Source organism: Equus quagga, chromosome 7 (assembly GCF_021613505.1).
Source record: "Equus quagga isolate Etosha38 chromosome 7, UCLA_HA_Equagga_1.0, whole genome shotgun sequence".
Taxonomy (NCBI): domain Eukaryota; kingdom Metazoa; phylum Chordata; class Mammalia; order Perissodactyla; family Equidae; genus Equus; species Equus quagga.
The window spans coordinates 126,608,030-126,623,518 of NC_060273.1; the positions used below are offsets into that span (position 1 = coordinate 126,608,030).

The window sequence follows — 15,489 nt, forward strand, 5'->3', positions numbered from 1 at the left end:
GAAAAGAAACAGCACAAAGGTGGGCCTCAACCACAGCCTCAGACAAGGCCATGGGGATGTCCTGCATCGACAGCATCAATCACACAGCTAAATCAAGCCTGCTCCAAAACCCTGTCCTGGGTCTGCCAGTGAGAATGCGACAGTCACAGAGATCACTTAGATGATGGCTCCGCTGAGCAAGGGCTTACCTTGGCGGATGAAAGTTTGGCTGGTGTCCAGCAAAATATCACAGCCCTCAACGATCATTCTTTCTATGGCAAGGTTCTTCCTTATGTTTTCAGTGTCGCTTACTTCATCGTGCATTACCCTGTCAGACACAACACAGACAGGATCACAGGAAGAGATATTTTCCATGGCCCTCTCAGGTAGGCAAAGAAGAGCTCCATCTGGGAAGCTCAGTTCTGAACTCGTATCCATCTAACTGGGGCTGTGGGAGAAGCCGACTGGACCTCCAGGCTTCAACAAGTCATGAGCCAAAGCAAGGCCAACGCTCATCACGATCCCAAATGGTAAGCGGGTCAGTGATCAGTGAGTATCCTGGGAACGCTGCTCGTAAACGCAACAGGAAAGCAACGTATTATTTCATGAACAGCTTCCTTCGTTGAAGTTAGGATGTCATTTCTTAGTGGTGGAGTAAATGAAAGAACTTTATACCATTTATCCCATATAAGCTAGAGGAACACACATGTAAATAACTGTCTGAAACACTGAAAAGTCACCGACAAATCCAAAATATGCATTCTCTAGCTTCTTGCCAAAAACGAATACAAAAATGCAACTAAAAATCATTTTTCTATTATGCTGAAATAAATGTGAATATTTTCAAACTTAATCCAAAATACACCTAATCTCAATGACATAAATTTACATGCTATAAAAACATTTTCAAAGATATGTTTTTCTCTTGGTTAAAATTAATGAGCATGCTGATTCAGCACCATCTCAAGAGCTAGCACTCATGCAGGTGAATCTGGGAAGCTGGGCTGTGTCTTGCTTCTGTTCCCTGGACACACACATTAGGTTTCCACAGAGACTAACCAGCTGCTTTCCCCTTTATTATCAGTTCCCCACATACCTGGACAGTTCTTCTAATTTTGATTTAGCAAATTCCAGACTTTTCCTCTCCACATGCTCATGGGGCGTATGAGCGAGGAGTTCATGAAGTGTGATGATATACCTGGGGATCTGAATGCAAACAGAGGCCAGCGTGAGCAAGTGGTCAGGATGAGTAACAGGGACATTCTCTCCTGTGCTGTCGTGCCATCGTCACTTCCAAAAGCCCATCTCTAATCTTACAGCTTTTATTGTTTTACAAATATACACATTTTTAAATACATTTTAAATGAACGATGTTTCAAATTTTACACACTCACACAAACTTCACCAAGAACACACAAAAAGAGTCATCAAGTATTCTGTTACAAAGAAACAATTGCTTTTTTAGATTTTTTAATATAATCATACCTTTCTTAATCATAATTTTGAAAATTGGTTCATAGGGAAACAGATATAGATCTCATCAAATCACTTGAGTCTGTATTTTAGATATATTTGCTTGTTTACAAATAAATTTTAAAAATTGACAGTTCTGCTGCTGCAATGTTCTCTTTAAGAATTAAAACTCGGGAGAAGATACATTCACTCTTATTACATTCCGATTCTACTTTACCTCAACTCATCCTTCTAGCAGTAAAAAGTATTGTTTAATTAGATTATTTCCTTACACTTTTCTGTATGAACAGACTGTCTGAATTCTGTGAAAAGCGGAAACTTCACCGACCATATGAAGGTTTTAATAGAGCACAGTAGACATTTAACTCAAGTTATAGCGACTCAACACATTTATTTTTCACTGTTTTATAAACTAAATTATTTTAGAAAGCAGGGGCAGTGGGTTTAATTTAATTTAATTTTACTTATTTATTTAATTTTTTTGAGGAAGATTAGCCCTGAGCTAACTGCTGCCAATCCTCCTCTTTTTGCCGAGGAGGACTGGCCCTGAGCTAACATCTGTGCCCATCTTCCTCTACTTTATATGTGGGACGCCTACCACAGCATGGCTTGACAAGAGGTGCCATGTCCACACCTGGGATCCGAACCATCAAACCCCGGGCCACGGAAGCATGTGAACTTAACCGCTGCACCCCCAGGTGGCCCCTAATTTTAATAATAACATTCACGAACAACAGCTACCATAACGCTGCCCGCTTTGGGTCAGATCAGAGCTCGAGGTTTGCATGTGCATTCAATCCTCCAGTAACATAAAGATTATTTCTCCATTTTACAGACAAGAAAACAAAGTGGGAAGAGGTTTGGTAAATTGCGCAAGGTGGCCTCATAGCAAATGGCAGAGCCAGACATGAGCCCTCCTCTGACCAGCACACGAGCCCATGGGGTCTCTTCTGCCGGGACTAGGGTCTCAGCACTTGAAAGAACCTCTGAGAATGAAGAAGGTAAAACAGCTTCCCAGGGCCCTGTGGGTAGCTCCTTCCATTCTGTCCTGAGGTGTTGGCAGCTCTATCCATGGATCTGTTTTTGCTCTTGTGCAGGTGGTGGCCTTCACTGGGCTATGTACTAACATTTACTGAGTGCCCATGCATAGGTACAGAGAGCAGTGCCCTCAGCACAGACATCAATCTGCAGCTCACCCCCTGGGATCACGTCCAAGGGAATGTCATCAAGTCAAGGTTTCAGAAGTGCAGACTCCCTAGTTACAGGAGGGTGGGGCACGGGAGACTCCTCCCTCTGAAGGACAAGTGGAGGAGGCTTTCTGCCTCTCCATCCCATGAACTTCTCACTAAAACAGCCTGGAGGGCTGTTCCACTTCGCAGAAGTCTCCTGAGATAAGTACATTTTCAAATATCCCTTTTGCACAATGCCCCGATCAGTAATAGCTTGCCTCTTAAGTTAGCAGTTCTACGAGACAATCAAGGCGATTAACAGCAAATGTACTCAATTTTTCATAACAAAGTGGGCAGGAGTGGGAGAGCTTGGCTATGTATAATGCACTGAAACTCCACAAAACTAAGTTTGGTCAATAGCTTCATGATCCTCCCCCATTAAGGAAATCTACTTTAGCGAGCTCCTTGGCTCAATTCAAGTGGATGGATTTGAAATTCAGTAACTGGCCCTTCCCACTTTCTGGTGGAGGAACAAACAAGCCTGAAACTGCCAAAAAGCAGGCAAAGGACGTTCTGCAGAGAAGTGGATCATTCTCCAAAGAGCTCATCTGTATATTTAGGAGCTGATTATAAATCTGTTCCTCAAAAAAACAAGAATCATAGTAAGTACTGTCTAGATGACTCATAATTCTGCTTTCAATTATGGAACAATACTTGTCACTTGATAGTCATTAATTAGCGAGCAGTAAATAAGTCGCTAGGGCAGCAAGTGGCTACTTTCTGGAGAACATCTAACAGCGCTGTTCTTGTCAGAAGCAGATTTCATCATTGGCTTGCCTATGGACTTAAGAGCATCTGAAGCCGATTTAAACAATACTAGCCAAGCCACTGTCTTTGCTAAATAAAAATTATGTTAATGACTACAGTATTTTCCATAACAAATTTCTTGGCAACACTTGGACTTACTTGTCTGATAGTTCAACGGGGGACAAATTTACTACATCATTCAAATTCTACAAATCCTCCATGTTTCCATAGCCCAAAACAGTCCATTAAGAGCAGTAATCGACTTACTCAACAAAGGGCCCAGAAAGAGGTAGAATATAACGCTTTTCTCCTCTGCACAGACATAGGCTAAAAGTTGCCAATCACCTCTCCTCCTCCCTCTGCCTCACACCAACCTCTGTCCCCATATCTTGGCTCAAGAAAAAGTCTGTGCAGAGGCCCCTTGATGGGATGAACTTGGGTCACCTCTTCCATTGTTGTCCTACAGCAGAAAAGTACAGTGCCCCAGTCTCATCCTGTGGTGTCCAGCCTACACCAGAACAAGGCAGAAGTACCGAAGTACCACTGCTGACGCCATGTATGCAGGGAAGAAGATAGAGCTGGACCACCTGAGGGAGAAAACACCTTCAGGACTATTTCACCTCATTTGTGAAAGGACCAAAAGGGAAAAAGAAGGATAGAATGAATCTAGTAAGAAAAAACCTTCAAGCTTCTCTAATGGATGATTTCCCCAAATTGTTCCATGGGTCACCCCTAGGGAAAAGGCAGGAGGGAGAGACACCAAGTGAACAAGGCAGAGGAGAGACACCAAGGACAATGTGGCCCTTGGGCAGCAAACTGATGATTTTCCCCCTTGGTTTGTTCAAAATCGTTATGGGAAAGCAAAGAAGAAAGAGCACAATTCAGTGCTCTTTCAATTTGCACATTTCTTATAGTTGGACCAATTATAGCTAAATTGTTTAAGTTTGAGGCTTTTCCCAGAGCAATGTCTCTCGTAAGCTGAGGCCTTTGGTTACCCTGGTCTGGAAGAAGCCAAAGAATCTCAACATCTGACCCTTCAGCTAAATTCTAGGGCTTGGGGCCAGCACAGTCTTGGGGGCGGGGATGGTCCTAGGCTAACACCAGGCTGCTTGCACCACCATGCAGTTAACCACCCCAAACTTTCAGAACCTGTCTGTCCCCCTGGGAGCAGAGAGAGCTAGAGCTCTGGGGGATAACTAGAGCTCAGCTGCCTCAGTTTCGAGAGTAAGAAACAGAGATTTAGACTGGTTCAATTATCTCCCCCAATGGTATGACTGAGGGGTGAGCAAGACATCCAAGTCTCCTAAAGATTCCAGGTCCAACAGTCTTTTCTGACGTTATTCTATTCTAACTCCTTGGGGTTAATCAAAATGCCATGTCATTGTTATCGGACTTAAACTCGGGGGAGGGAGCAGAGGGGAGGGAGAGAGCATCTCAACATTTGTAGGAAGTCCGAAGGCCTTTGCAAAGCCCTATACTCTACAGTTTGGACACCTCAGCTAAAGTGCAAGTGTGTTCTGCCACTTTAAAACACTGAGAGAATCACAGCAAGGAGAAGTGAACAGACATGAAGAAGACATTAATGGGCTGTTAGAAAGGGAGCAAGCTACCTCTCTGATTGCTCCATGAGTCTTTCACAATTCTACCTTTAAATTTTCACCTGAGTTGGGGCTGCTGAACAGAAACAATTTAGGGTATTTAATCAAAACATAGAGGTAACTGCCAAAGATTCAAATTTGTTTCACTGTAAATAAAAAATTACAATCTGCATACGGTTAAAAAATAAAAGCAAATTATTTTTTTTGCTTCGAAGTTTTTCTTGTGAAATATTTCCTCAGAGAGGCAAAGAGTTCAAACAATTTAGTTCCATGAAAAAAACACAATAACATTATAAAGTTTCACTATACTTAAGTTGTTTCAAATATATCCTTTTGGTTTTTAAAAATCTTACTAAACTTCTATGGTGACTCCCACGATTTCAAGCAGGATTGACAAACTTTAAGACAAACAGTTACAAACCACAGCAACATTTCTCTCTGAGGCTAGAAAATGATCAGCCGGGCTCAGAGACGCCTGTTCAGAAACTCTCCACAGAAACCCTAACACTCATGACTAGGAGAATAGGCTCCCCACAGGACAATCTGGGGGCCTGGCCAGAAGCTCCGTAAACGCCACCATGAGAACATTCAATGCCTTCCCACAAGAACAGAATCAACACTTTTCAAAGGAGCAGGACACTCAATTCACATTTTGGCCTCTGTAGTTCTCACTCAAGAGCTCTTAACGGTAAAGCCCCAAATGTAGAAAGAACCTAAGTGGTGGTGGATGTGATCCAGTCCACACAGAAGTTGAAACATAACGATGTCTACCTGAAATTTATATAGTGTTATAAACCAACATTACCTCAATAAAAAATAAATAATAAAAATTTTTAAAAACTATTCTGAGTTATAGCATTTTGCTGTAATCAGATTGCTTTCTTTCTGTGAAAGAATTTGTTCGCTCCAGGGGGCTGGTGGAATGCACTCTGTAAATGCCCAGGTGTAGAAGATGTTTATTAGAATGCTAGCTGTATATGTGAACGAGTAGAGTATTATTTCATTAAAGATGTGTTCACCACTCTGTGGTGCACGGAGTGCACTATGTATGTCACATGTATAAAATACGTTTCCACAGTGATAGAATTCTGATGCATCTCTGCAGCATGATTTCAGGGTTACGACGTGTTCGTCATATGTGCTCTGTTTCATAAAATCAGTAAAGACCCATGTAAAACAAAAAGAGATGAGAGAAAGAACACAAGGGTACTCGACCCACTGGGTTGCTCTAATCCCAAAGTGATTATCAGAACAAGCCCCAGCCTCACTGCAGCAACCTGACCAGGGGCCAAGAGTCCCCAGGTGCAGCCAGTGCCTCTGGCTCCTAAGTCCCCACAGCCACTGTGACCGGAAGGTCCTCCTTTTGCTCCAGAGCTCCAGCCAAGGGAGACTCAGCAGCAATCACAGCAGGGCAGGAGGGCGGGAAGGGAAACAAAGCCCTTCCCAGCAGTCACTCCTCTCCCCAGGAACCTTTTATGCAACCAGCACACACTGGAACATTTGCACAACATCCTATTTCTGTAAACCTAATAATATTTTTAAACATGCTGGAGGAGGAGACTCCATGGAAGAAGTCTGCGTGGAATCTCTCTGTAAAGAGAAAATTGTGCTGCTTTGCAAAAAAATCGTTCTTAATTTAACCGTCTAAAAAATACCCAGTTTTCTTAGATATACAGTGATGCACTGCATAAATACGTTTCAGTCAACAATGGACCACATATATGACAAGGGTCCCATAAGATTAGTACCATACAGCCTAGGTGTGTATTAGGCTACACCATCTAGGTTTGTGTAAGTACACTCTACGATGTTCGCACAATGATGAAATCACCTAATGACGCATGCCTACTGGACAGAGAACATGTGACCTAAGTTTATTTATCTCAGGGTCAAGCTCAAGGTGACAAGACGATACGTATGTGCCATAATTCCTCACAGGGGATACTTGCACATCTCACTCTGGCCACACTGGGTATCAGTAACACCAAGTTGGAATCAATGACTTAGAAAATGCAGCCCAGATGACTCACCTGAAACATTGGATAGGTCAAGAACGTTTCCAGCATCCTCCCCTCACAGGCAGGGTTGGCTTCATACTGTTTTAAGAGTTTGTCAAAATCTCTATTTTGCTTACAATTGGCAAGCACTTGGAGGCTGTACTGGTGATTGCGCACAAATTCTTGATAAATGTTCAGCATGGGGAGCAAAATATCAAACAGATCAGCTGGAAAGAGGAAGTAAACATGACAGTTTCTCTTGGTACTCGGTAAAGTACCTAAGGCCTGGGGAAAGACTGTTCACTCAACAGGAATGGCAGAGGGTGGCTCCCAGGACCAGGTGTCATGCATGCACGGGGCCTCAGTCCGGACACCTAAATGACTGATCTCATAGAATGCACCCTGGGGCGGAGCCTGACTCCAGCCCCAAATGAACCAGGACAGGCCACGGGAAAGGCAAGTCCTGAGGCAGGGCCCAAAGGGCAAAGAGACAGATTTTCAGTGGCTAAGGGAGTTCACAGGTCAAAAGGAAGGGAAATTCAGACAGCTTTGGTCAGCCAAAGCTGTGATGTTATTTTACTCTAATTGTAGCCATATTAAGAGAAAATCCTATATCTCTGAAGCAGGCACTTACCTAAAATTAAAGTAGGCCAGTTTGCTATCCTTGCTTTCAGTCCTTGATGAAATATTTCATGAAGAAACATGATTGTTTCACTATAAAAAATGGAAGAATCATATAATTTAGCCACTATAAAGTGTCTATTTTGTTAAAGAAGTACACTGAGTCCTTAAAGTCTTAATAAATACATGATATACATGTCTCCTAGGGCCTCCAAAGTATACACCCAATAACGACATGAATTATATTAGCCCCCATAAAGCAATGTATCTTTCAGACCACCTCAAAAACTCAAAGAAAATTCTGAGCTAAGCTTCAAATATTGGAAGACAGTAAGGACCAAATCATTGTCATATAACCGTCTTTACTAATTTATAATAAAAATAGCTTTCTATGGTTAGAATATAGCACTTCAAGTGATAATAATAAAATAGTTATGATTCCTTTTCTCTTCAAATTTGATTCAAGATGATAACTCAGGGAGAGGTCTCTCTTTCACTAAAATGAGTTTTGACAGAAGGAGAGAGAGGGAAAAAATTCATAGCAAAGATTTGACAGAACTACTGTAACTGCTCCTAAGACACCCAAGACAGAAATGTAAAAGAATCTTCTGAAAAGGATGGAGCCCACACAGAGATACCAAAATGAGAACTACGCATAATTTAGGGATCCAAACTCCTAAAAGGGTCAAGAAGTGCAGTTACTAATGCCAAAATATCTTTTGCTTTCTCTCACTAGAATTAACCTACTAAAATGAGCCTTTGAAGGCTTTTCTGAACTTACACATTGACACAACCAAATACAGAATTATTTATGTCAGTGAAATACTTTGGTTTGTCATAACTCAAATTTCATTACAAGACACATCAAGGAGAAGTCCCTACTATTTCCAAATGGTCCATGAAACAAAAGAGACACTGGTTGGAGACGGTAATTTGTTTTTCTTTTATAGGATTTTAACTAAGCAGTTAAAATTGTTCAAGGATTTTAACCAAATCTAGTTTGATAGATATTATACATTACTCTTTCAATCTCCATTTCACCCTCCTTCTAGGTAGAGAGGCTGGAGAGCTAAAACTGCATTTCCCAGACTCCCTTGCAGATAGGGCTCCAGATGTAAACTCAGTTCCACCACAAGATGTGCTTGGTAAGACACAGGAGGCGGAAACAGAGACCATCTTCCCGCTGCTGAAAGTCAGTGGTGGAGACGCGAGTGTTCTAGGGGCAGTTTCCGTCCCCAGCCTCGGCATTCTAGTTTCTTGGTACCAGCTTCATGGATCTGAGAGGCAGACGAGGCAATGGTGGTGGCAGTAGTTTTCTAACCTCTGGATCACATCTATGGTGCTGTGCCCTTGAATTCAATGGTCAAGGAGAAGCTCCCTGACTTTATTCCTCCAGCCCTTCCAAAGGACCCTGTAAGCAGTGAATTCCCTCCACTCCATGGAAATATCACCAAAATGCTAGCTGTGTAGACTGAGGATCAAGAGTACCCCACATGTCCCTTCGGATGTCTCACACACTGGAGTGGTGTCCTTGCCAACTTATGTGGGGAAATCTCCCTCCCACCATGGAGCAATTCATTAAAAAACAGAATGCTCTTTAGATATTAATAAGAAAAGATGTCCAGGATATATTAAGTGGAAAAAGCAAGTATACGTTAAAGTACATTGCCTTTTATGTAACAAGGGGAGAAATAAGACTCAGAATTCATATTTGATTGGATCTACATCAAGAAACACTGGAAGGATATATAAGAAACTATTGAAAATGGTTACATATACAAAGTGGGAAAATGGGGTGGGCAGAGACAGCAAAGAGTGAGACTTCTGTGATTTGATGTTTTCATGTTATTTTGACTTTTCAATGATGTAAATGTATTATCTACTCAAAGACTATAAATAACTAACCTCTTAAGTGAAACACCCAAGCACTCCCTTTCCCCCTCTTCTCGCCTTCCTTTATTTTTTCCACAGCACTCATCACCATATAACATACTACCTGTTTGACTCACTCACTGTTTATTATCTGTCTTCTCACATCAAAATTTAAGTTCCATGAAGGCAGGGATTTTCTGCTTTGTTCACTGATGAATCCTCAGCATTAAGGACACCATAAATATCCATCGAGCAAATAAGTTTACTAGAGATTCTCAGGCCCTCTGTTAGGTTTTGCTCTACCTAATGTACTTCTGTATAAATTACATGAAAAGACCCCTTAATCAGTACATTTTCCTCAGTTTTTGAGGGAGATTACCTTCCCCAACACACACAATGACAAGAAAATATATGTCAAATAGAGAAGAAAACCAGAAAACTAGATTCTAAGACTCAAGATAAAGATATGCAAATTTGGACTAATGAAATACAAATGATAGCTTTCAATATCATAAACTCATAAAGATGAATTTATGATACCGATTCTTTTAAGAATAAAGCAAAAATTCTTTTAAGAAATTCAAATGGATTTTTCACATGGCTCTTTGATTTATGCCGAAACAGACCTGTTGAGAAAAATACTGCTGACGTCGTCGTGGCTGATGGGGGGCTTCTTGGAGCTGGCCGCCATCCGCAGGGGCCGGAGGAAGCCATTTACCAGGATGTACAGCTGGTGGACGTACTCTGACTCGGCCTCAACCATGGTGAATACAATCTGGTTTCTCTTCCTCATACTTTCAGCATGAGGAGAACAAATGTAATCCTGCACGATGGTCTTCCATTTCCTTCTACACAACCATCCTCGCATGAAGCTCTGAACCTATCAACAACAAACACAACATCAAAAACTGAAAAAGAATCTCAGGGAGGTGTGAGACTGGCTTTCTTGAGCCTGTCAATAAGGGCGTCCATCCTGTGCCATATAATACACTACTCTTTCCTTGGTGCACTAATGGCCCCACCACTAGGATAAATAATGGCAAGCTTCTTCCAGATAGCAGACAAAAGATGATTTCAAATACAATATTTTTTCTCAAGTTCACTAATTTCTTCCATAAGCTTAAGCTCTTTAGGCCTGCCTATATGGATACCAGAATATAATAACATTACATATTTACTTATTAACATTTGAAAAAAGAAAGAAATTGAAGGTTTATTCTTTAACACTATAAAAAAAATTTAACTGTGGTTAAAAAAAAGACATACCATAAAATTTACCACCTTGTTCAGTAGTGTTGAGTATATTCACACTGCTGTATAACAGATCTCCAGACCTTTTCATCTAGAAAACTGAAACTCTATACCCATCAAACAACAACGCTCCCTCTCCCCCTTCCCTCGGCCCCTGGTAAACACCATTCTACTTTCTGTTCTGTGAATTTGACTACTTTAGATACCTCATATCGGGAGAATCATACAGTATTTGTCTTTTTTGTGACTATCTGATTTCACTTAGCATAATGTCCTCAAGGTTCATCCATGTTGTAGCATGTGCCAGGATTTTCCTCCTTTTTAAGGCTGAATAATATTCCACTGTGTATATATACCACATTTTGTTTATCCATTCATCTGTCAATGCACATTTGGGTTGCTTCCACCTCTGGCTATTGTGAATAATGCTGTAATGAACATGGGAGTGCAAATATCTCTTCAAGATCCAGCTTTCAATTCTTTTGGATATGTCCCCAGACGTAGGACTGTTGGGTCATATGGTAGTTCTATTTCTAATTTTTTGAAGGACCTCCATACTGTTTTCCATAGCAGCTGCACTATTTTACAGTCCCACCAATGATGCACAACGCTTCCAATTTCTCTACATCCTCACCAACACATTATTCTCCGACAGCAGCCATCCTAATGGGTGTGAGATGATATTGCAGTGTGGTTTTGATCTGTATTTCTCTGATGCTTAGTGATGTTGAGCATCTTTTCATGTGTATATGATTTCTTCAAAGATGATATACAAATGGCCATTTCCCTATTATATGGAGAAATATCTATTCAAGTCCTTTGCCCATTTTTAATCAAGTTATTTGATTTTTTGTTGTTGTTGATGAGGTTTTTTTTTAAGCTTAAAAAATAAGTACTAGAGATTTGCTCATCTAACCTTTTCCTTTTACAGATGAGTAAACTAAATTTCACAGTAAGCCACACAGCTAGGAAAGAAACTGCAACCAGACCTGGTGCTCTTTCACCTGTCTTTTGTCAACTGTAAGGATTCTCTTTCCTAGCCACATAGGCAAAACACACATCAACAGTTTGCCACAGTGATTATTTAGTGAAAAGAAACATGAAATATGTTAAAAATCAATTTTGTAGAAAAAAGATAGCCTCTAAAATTGATCTGAATTCCCTAGGTATGATTTTAAAAATAACAGGCAAACCTGACAAAGTGCACTGGCCTAGGTGTTTTAGCCAACAGATATTTACCGAACATCTTTTAAAGGCCCAGGTACAAGCTGGGTGCTCATCAGACAGGTATATGTCATAATCCTTAACCCAAAGGCTCTGCCACTAACTTGATGGGTGACCTTGAATTCTGGTCCTGCATTTCCTCATCTATAAAATAATTGACAAAAAAAAAAAATCTGAAGTCCTTTCTAAATATAAGAAAAATTAGGGGCTGGCCCAGCGGCATAGTGAATAGGTTCGCACACCACTCCACTTTGGTGGCCTGGGGTTCAAAGTTTGGGATCCTGGGTGCAGACCTAGCACACTAGTCAAGCCATGCTGTGGTGGCGTCCCACATAAGAAAGAGGAAGATTGGCACAGATGTTGGCTCAGTGACAATCTTCCTCAAGGAAAAAAAAAAGGAAGATTGGCAACAGATGTTAGCTCAGGGCCAATATTCCTCACACACACACAAAATTATATGATAATTTATTAGAATTTGTTATATCTAAGTGGCAGATTCAGCAATGAAGCAGGTTGCAAATTCATATACAACTAAAAGCATTAAATCACTGTCAAATCCTTTTTTAGTATCGTTGTCTATTTAACACACTCTTACACTTTTTATTTTTTCTATACTATTTCACCCATATGGTCAAAATTATCATGCATTTAAACAACTACTGTTCTTTTGCACTGTTTAAAATTCTCTCACTATCTACTGATGCTGTCAGCATACTACCAATTTTCATACAGGCATTCATATAGCTGCCATACATCAAACAATAAAAATTAACCTCATTTTAGTAGAATTATGTGGAGCTATTATATGCACATTATTTGGAGAAATCTAATGAGAAATTCCTATGAATTATAACCAATTTCAATTTTTGACCTCTTAAAAGTTAAAAAATTATGTGGATGTTTGCTAAGCTCAGAATAGAGAAACTAATTTGTTTGTAAACACCCCTTTCCACAGAGACATTAGTTTGATTTGGTGATAGAAAGGACAATAGAGTTAATTTCAAAACCTATTTAATAAGTTCAAAAATAGATTTAAAAAAATTTACTTCTACTGAAAAATAAGAAGGTAGATGGGCCTGCCCTGGCGGCCTAGTGGTTACATTTGGCATGCTCTGCTTTGGTGGCCTAGGTTGGTTCCCAGGGGCAGACCTACACCACTTGTCTGTCAGTGGCCATGCTGTGACGGCAGCTCACATACAACAAGAGGAAGATTGGCAAAAGATGTTAGCTCAGGGTGAATCTTCCTCAGCAAAAGAAAAGAAGAAGAAGGTATAAAATGTAAAAAAGTATTTCGTTTATCATTAGTCTTCCATTTAACAGACATATTTTCAAAAATCAACTTAATTGAATTTTATGTTAAATAAAACCTTTCCACTTACTTGGGCAAGGATTACCTGCTAAGAAATAGCTGGTTCACTTATTTACTAATAGACCAGTTTCTACAACAGGACTGACAACTGTATTTTACTGATATCTTTGTTTTTATGCAACTGCATACTATTAAAAAAAGGCAATAGCATTAATCTTGTAACACATTAACATAAATGAAATTCCATTTAAAAAATTTTAAATTCTTAAGAAGGGAATGGTGTTATTTTCCTTTTTTTTTCTTGAAAACTGAGAACATTGCAACTTAGTCCTAAGAATAATTTCTATTCAAATTCTGAGGAATATTTAGTTAAAGTTTTGTTACAACTAAAGAGGAATAATTATTTAGCATAGAAGAACAGGAATAAGAAAAAATTAAAAAGAAAGACTTGAAGATGTATAGCCAAGAAAAGTTCTTTAACTGTGAAGCTTTACACATAATGTTAATAAAACTGAGTGCTTTACACAGGACGAGATTACGGAATTAAAACCTAGAGGACACAACTCAAACACGGTAGACTGGAGTGATGCCAGTGTCTGGTTAATTGCAAAAATTGTATAATTATAAATGACAATAAGATGTAAGGATCTGCTGATTATGTAGATGTTAAACAAGACAGAAAAAACAATAATAAACCAAAAATCTGAGCAGATGGATTGATTTACTCAATCTTCTCACATGTTCAAAAAAATCTTTTCCAAATAAGCACTCAAGATAAAAGCTAAAAGAAACATTTTTGAAATGTAATTAAAAAGATACTCCCCCAAAATATGCAAGCAGAACAAAATCAGGAGGTTCAACAGCACTTAGCTAACCCAACCGGAGAACACTATTGTCTTAATGACCGGTTCTGGCATCCTTCCCACACAGTCCAAAAGGAGATCCCCAGAACTGGAAAGAAATCTCAGGCTGAAACTTTTCCAGAGAATTAGCCACGTCTGGTCACTCTGAAGGGTGAGTCTGGGACCATTAGAACAGAAACACCAAGCTTCTTCTCAGCTCAGGGACAGGTTAGCAAAGACATCACTACAGAACACACAACTGGTCCCCACGCTCCCTCAGAGCCAGAAACCCCCGGTGTCCTACCTTTTTAATCTTCTTGATGTCTGGATCTTCATCTTCTTGATTGCTTTGGTAAGGTCTCATCCGTTCCTTGGTTTTATTAAGAGCGATAATCTATAACACAAAATTGGTCCATTTCATGATTTGGGAAATACTGGATTATGGCCACAACCCATACGAAGTTATGCTTATAAGGTAGCTTATGAGATGCTCAGGAACATTCACCTTTCATGTACCCCCTCTTCCCTGGGTGCTGAGGTAGGGGAAGCATGAACTTCACCCCAAGCCTACTTTGTTATGTTACTAACAAAGTGCTTATAAGAAGTGACCGTGGAAAGTGTGAACTGCAATCTGGGTTAGGAGAAATGTTAGCTGAAAATTCAGCCCTGACAGCCAGTGATGACCAGGCCAAGGCCTTCTCAGGAGCTCAGTGACATGCCAACCATATTGCCCAAAGTCAGCTGCCTGTAACGTCCTGTGGTCTCCAAATACAGCGACACTCAGCTCAAAGCTCTTGCTTCCCATAATCCACCTGTGGGCTTCCAAGTATGCACAGTACAGCTGACTCACAGGTCTCCTTGGGAAAATGGTAACTGCAAAGGGAACCTCAGAGCCCTGGGGCTGGTCCAAGCCAGCCAAGAAAAGGGAAAAGGTAACAAGGATTGAAACAGCCTGGAACCTCTTTATGTCTCCAGCTCAGTTCTGTGACCTGTGAAGGGCAACTCAAGACCAGGCAGACTCTCAACCACACTTAGTAAAAAAATTCTCTAGACTGCCGCTCAACGGCAGGCTCTCACCAAAGTAAGAACCTACACAGATTTACCAAGAAGCAGACACTCGAGAAGTTAAGAGATCATAATCGCCCCCTCTGACCTGTCTCTACATTTTGTCCCCAACACGAAATCCACTGCTCTGCCATTCTCTGGCAGGGAACAGGGACATAAAAGGAATGGGAAATAAATTATGGCTCCTGTCAAGCGGCCACACAAGACATACCTGCTACTGACAGTTTTTAGCTGCAATCTATATTCAGCCTAAAATAGAACATAGTGAAGACAGAGAAGCAC

General features: G+C 40.5%; 1 protein-coding gene across 5 annotated transcripts in view; it reads right to left on the minus strand.

Moving 5' to 3' along the window:
- RASGRF2 (Ras protein specific guanine nucleotide releasing factor 2) overlaps positions 1 to 15,489 on the minus strand; it is a 220,216-nt gene that overhangs the window by 119,233 nt on the left and 85,494 nt on the right. For all 5 annotated transcript variants that reach the window (XM_046668415.1, XM_046668414.1, XM_046668413.1 and 2 more), the window contains 6 exons: positions 14,447 to 14,536; positions 10,143 to 10,396; positions 7,658 to 7,737; positions 7,057 to 7,250; positions 1,076 to 1,185; positions 189 to 307 (listed from right to left, as the gene is read on the minus strand). In XM_046668415.1, the coding sequence (XP_046524371.1) occupies positions 189 to 307; positions 1,076 to 1,185; positions 7,057 to 7,250; positions 7,658 to 7,737; positions 10,143 to 10,396; positions 14,447 to 14,536 (847 nt within the window). The remainder of the gene's footprint in view (positions 1 to 188; positions 308 to 1,075; positions 1,186 to 7,056; positions 7,251 to 7,657; positions 7,738 to 10,142; positions 10,397 to 14,446; positions 14,537 to 15,489) is intronic.